Source organism: Otolemur garnettii, unplaced genomic scaffold, assembly GCF_000181295.1.
Source record: "Otolemur garnettii isolate 467f Iridium unplaced genomic scaffold, OtoGar3 scaffold00153, whole genome shotgun sequence".
NCBI lineage: Eukaryota > Metazoa > Chordata > Mammalia > Primates > Galagidae > Otolemur > Otolemur garnettii.
In genome coordinates this window covers 3,658,201-3,663,770 of record NW_003852548.1, presented here as the reverse complement: position 1 = coordinate 3,663,770, position 5,570 = coordinate 3,658,201, and the positions used below count along the sequence as shown (strand labels likewise).

The following is a 5,570-nucleotide window of genomic DNA, read 5'->3' as shown; positions in this document are numbered from 1 at the left end:
TGAGCTGTGATGCCATGGCACTCTACCCAGGGGGACAGCTTGAGGCTCTGTCTCAAAAAAAATAAAAAATAAAGAAACCGAAAAACCAAGTTATTATACTTTTTTTTTTTTTTTCAGACAGAGTCTCACTCGGTAGAGTGCCATGGCATCATAGCTCACAGAAACCTCAAACTCTTGGGGTCAAGCAATCCTCTTGCCTCAGCCTCCCAAGTAGCTGGGACTACAGGTGCCTGCGAAGTAGCTGGGACTACAGGTGCCTGAAACTCTGTCTCAAAAAAAAAAAATAAAAAAAAATATAAGCATCAAAATGATGCCACATGTCAGAAGAGATGAAAATAGAGACCTGCATTAAACCACAGAGAAAGGCAGCTGGTACTGGTTCCCTTTATGTGAAAAGGAAAATGAGAGGTAATTCTATAATTTCTGTGAGTACAGTGTAAGAAACAATATAAATGTAAGCATACAATTCAGTAGTTCAGAAATCATCACTACATGTTACCTCATCCGTGCTAATGATAAGCTGGGACCAGCTGTTCCACTCCGGACATTTGTCTCTGTCTTCAAAGGTGACATGTTCAGAGTTCCAGCAACAATGTTCATGGTTAAACCAGAATCCCCCTGTGCATATACCTTCTTTTAAGTCTGTCATCCAATGAGCAGAGATGTCTATCAAACCAGCTAAAGAACCTGAGTTGTGTCAGGAGGGAAAGGGCAAAGTTCAATTCAAACTCTGAAACTCTGTTTTCATAATCAGAATATGTTTTGTCAGAGAAAATGAAGGAAAATAAAATAATAATCACATACTTTTCCATTTCATATGCAACCTCTTTGAGATTGTGTTTGCTTGATTTTCACTTACTAAACAATGGTGCCTATAGAATTTCTATATAGAAGAGAAAAGGGTTTCTACATAGTAGGGAAAGTAAAATGGGTGAGTGGGAGCAAGGGACTAGTGGGTTTGTCTATACCAGACAGAGGCAGGAATTAACAGGCCAAAGACACTCCAGTGACTTCCAGTTTATGAATACTGATCCATAATGACAGTCAAGTTTATTAAATATTTTGTTCTCACTATATATATAAAACGCTGAGGCAATGTGAACTACCCACATTAAAAGATATTCTATGATATTTATTTGAGATGGCTTGTAGAGGAGAGCTGAGAAAGATTATGAGGAAAAGGGTGAAGCCTTGATAGCAAGATTATGCCCCATGCACAAGGGAATTTAAGCAATAGCGGGCAGGCATTCTTGGCTAAAGGACTTGAATTCATTAAAGCACTGTGATGTGTAGACATGTTGAAGCCTCCTGAGCCTAGGACATGAGCATTCTTACTGAGAAGGGGCAAATAGTAAAACAGTGTCATACACAGAACATTTACCAAAGAAATTTAGGAGGAAATGAATAGTGAACTGGTGCACTCATGCACTAGGTCTAGTAGACAGACAGAGTTAAGACAGTTATAGTGCTACAGATTTTGGTCTTCTCATCATTTCTGTCATCCAGATTAGGAAATTCTGGCATGAAGAAATTAAATGGCCCAGAATCATGCTTTAGGGAAATAGTAAAGCCAACATAAAATTCACAGCCCCTGAATTCCCAGACTGTTCCTGCATTCAGACACACTGCTTCTATTGTTGCTCTCCAATGCTTAAAAACAAAATACCCTGTGTATACGAGGGAAAGAAAAACATTCACTGACCACCTAGTGACAAGAAATACATTAAAAAGTTGAGGACATTATGCCTACATTCCAATAGGCAGGATGCCATGTCATGTGTATGTTTTGGTAGGTGCTAAAAATGTTAACACAGGTTATTTACATACTTGAAGAACCTAGTTAAATCTAACAGATTGTTTGATACTTATTCTTGGCCACTCCAACCCCCAGACTTCTCTGCACTTCCTGCCTGGATTCAGAAAATTACCATGATGTTATGTAGTTTGGCTTGTTCCCTGGTTGTTTCACATGTGCATGTCTTATTTTACCCCACATTGGTACCCTCAATCCTGTCTTACCTTCTCCTTCTACCTCTCTCTTCTTCCTTTTCCCACCCAATTGGCTTTCTTTTCTCATTATAAATTTTATTAGGTTTCCCTACGCTAAAGAATAAAATGGCGTTCCTTGTCCTTGTTACCATTTCAAGCTTTTGGCCTTCCTCGTCTTCCAGTAACTACAGAACTTCCACACTAGTTGCTTTCCCTTCAAATATGGCTCCTATTTTTTTTTTTTTGAGACGGAGCCTCAAGCTATCCCCCTGGGTAGAGTGCCATGGCATCACGCTTACAGCAACCTGCAACTCCTGGGCTCAAGCGAGTCTCCTGCCTCAGCCTCCCAAGTAGCTGGGACTACAGGCGCCCGCCAAAACGCTTGGCCATTTTTTGGTTGCAGCCATCATTGTTGTTTGGCGGGCCCAGGCTGGGGATTCGATCCCGCCACCTTAGGTGTATGTGGCTGGCGCCTTAGCCGCTTGAGCCACAGGCGCCGAGCCGATGGCTCCTAATATTTATCTGAGATGGCTTTTCAAGATTATTGACGTGCCCCTAAGTACTAGGTTGTATAACTTTTTCTTAGCCGTTTTCTTTCACCTCAGCCCTTTTGCAATACTTGGCATCACAGACCACCTAGTCTGTTATTAGCCAGTTCCAAACTGGCCAGATCATGTTCTCCTCCCATAAGAGACAAAAGGAGCAGAGTCAAGGCTCTAGTCTAGGCCATAGGTTGGCAAACTATGGCCCGTGGGCCAAATCCTGCCTGCCTCCTATGTATGTAAATGAAGTTTTATAGGTCACAGTCTGTTATCTATGGTCTAAAACTGCCTTCAAGTTACACTGCAGAGTAAAGTAGGTATAGAGATCATTTGGCTCACAAATCCTAAAAAATATTTAATATCTGGCCCCTTTAAAGAAAAACTCTGTCAATCCCTATTCTAGACAATTTTTGAACACCCAGCTGTGGATGAGCCATACCTCATTTGCTATAGTCATTTTCTATTCCATGGCTCTCAAATTATTCACTCTTGGTAACAACAACAGCAGCATCATTAACAACTGAATGCTGTGCTCAGTAAGGGCTATTGTGTGCTCTATTTTATTTAATCCTCAAAGTAAACTTCATCATCTCCATTTTAAAAATCAGCAAACTAAAGCTTCCAGGAGTTAATAAACTTGCCAAAAGCCATAAAACTAGCAAGTAGTAGGGCTGGGATTCAAATCCAGGCAGCCTAAAAGTAGAGCCTACACTGCTACCATTTTATCCCCTCTATCTCCAGGTTTCCTACCTAACTTCTCTTTCAGCTCAAGATTCCTGACCTTCTCAGGCCCCCTTTTTTAATCCTATAAGGACATATGTTTTGGCTTCTCTGACCAGTATCCTCAGCTCTCTGTTCCCCAGTGGAATGGGAAGTTTGCTTGGGAACTTGCTTGAAAGCTGTATTTGCACAGCAATTATACTATTCCTAGTGAAATTATACATTATTTGGAGTGGTCAAGGAGGATGAAGGTGGTATATATCATCCCACCTCTCACCCACTATGAAAGAATGAGATCGTAAGCTCCTTGGGAATACGGCCATATTTTACATGCTTTTCTGTATCACAAGATGAGAGAGCAGATCAGGCAAAATTTGGATTCAGTCAAGAGGCCACAGGTTCCTCAACCTTGGAATAGATGTTTAAGAAACATCTACATATACCACAGCTTGTTAATCCATTCCTGGGTTGGTGGGCATTTAGGTTGTTTCCACATTTTGGCAATTGTAAATTGAGATGTGATAAAACAGTCTAGCACAAACGTCCTTATGATAAAATGATTTTTTTTCTTCTGGGTAGATGCCAAGTAATGGATTGAGGTGGAACACATTCTTCTTAGTAAGCATCACAAGAATGGAGAAGCAAGAATTCAATGTACTCAATTATAATAAGATGGCAGTAGATGACCTAATACATATTGGGAGGTAGGGGAATGAGGGAGTGGGGAGAGGGGAGGAGGGATAGGGTTGGAGGGACATGGTGTATGCCACACCTCTTGGATGCGGGACACAGTTTTAAGAGTAACTTTACCTAACAAATGCAATCAGTGTAACCTAATTCTTTGTACCCTCACTAAATCCCAAATAATAAAAAAAAGGAAAAAGAAGGGGGAAAAAGAAATTGTACAGTGGTTATACCCAAAAAGGAGTGATAGATTTTATTAATTATTAGATTATGTCTACTGTTCCAATACCATTTATTGAATAAACCAACCTGTCTCCAGTTTATTTTTTTTTTAAAAGAAACATCTACAAAATGTCTCAGGAAGTACTCTTCTGCACCTTTTCTCCTAAACCCTATACAGTATGTGTTAAAAAAAAAAAAAGGCAAGAAAAAAAAAAAGGAAAATATGGTCTTTAAAAGAAAGGCTCTTCTCCAAGAACCAAAATGCTGTGCTAATAACTTCACCTTAAAATGGATATGATATTTTATAGTGTACAAAATGCATTTCCTCATTTATTTAAGGTGCATGACCAAGGTATTAGTGTCCCCATACAAATAGGATATTAAGCTTCCAAAAGGTGCACCAGCAATTTATTTCAGGTAGAAAAATAGGAAAATACAACATTCAACTCAGTTCATGACTTGGGGGAGAGACACATCACAATTTTAGATTTTTTCCGAAAACTAACATAGTTTACCATACCTGATAAAAGCCCAATAAGGAGCATCAACAGCCAACCAGAAAAAGCATCACTCACGCTGTGAATTAAGGCCCATGTTGACTCTTTGCTTTTATTGGTAATCTAGGGGAAAATGAGAAGACATTTGTATACCACACACACCCTTTTTTCACCTCAAAATTGCTCAAGAAACAAATACAAAGACAAATCACTTGGGAACAGAACCCAATTTAGAGTTACTCTTCACAGAATTTTTAGCTAAACCAATTTCACCAAGAACTTTGAGGTTTTACTAAACCTCACCTTCAATTTATAGGCAGGAGTGTCCAACCTTCAGCCCAGGGGTAATCAGTTTTTGTTAGTGTTTATGTATTTACTGTGTATCCTAAGACAACTCCTATTACTCCAATGTGCAGCAAAGGGGAAAAAAGGTTGGCTACCCCTGAATTCTACAGTATTGCAATGCTAACAAGTACCTTATTAGGGCTTTCTCATTCAGTTGCTCATTTCTTACAGTAGCAACTATTTTATTTATCACAGTGATCTCTTTCTGTCCTGAACAGCAGATATTCCAAGGATGGTATCTTGACTCACAACAAATAGTTTCACTGTTTTTCAAAGAATAAACAAACATAGGCTCATTTAAGGGAGGAAAGTATAATTTGAAGTTTACTACCTGGGGTCTCTGGTTCAGGCCAGGCAAATTCCAAGACTTGATCCCACAAAGCCTTAACTATACATTGATCATAGATATTAAGTGGTATCAGTGATACATTTCTTTCATTTTCAAAAACTTGCTAGCAATATCTTAGGCTATCAGGAGGTGCAGAAAGCTTTATCTTTTAGGTTCTAGCCTTGTCAATTTAACCCTCTAGTACTCACATTTTTTTCTTTTCCAAGAAATGTTTATTTATTT

General features: G+C 39.2%; 1 protein-coding gene across 1 annotated transcript in view; it reads right to left on the bottom strand.

Moving 5' to 3' along the window:
• Positions 1 to 5,570, bottom strand: part of CLCN5 (chloride voltage-gated channel 5) — a 191,338-nt gene that overhangs the window by 14,291 nt on the left and 171,477 nt on the right. The window contains exons 4-5 of the mRNA XM_012811278.2: positions 4,678 to 4,777; positions 500 to 687 (exon numbers count right to left, since the gene is read on the bottom strand). Coding sequence (XP_012666732.1) covers positions 500 to 687; positions 4,678 to 4,777 — 288 coding nt within the window. The remainder of the gene's footprint in view (positions 1 to 499; positions 688 to 4,677; positions 4,778 to 5,570) is intronic.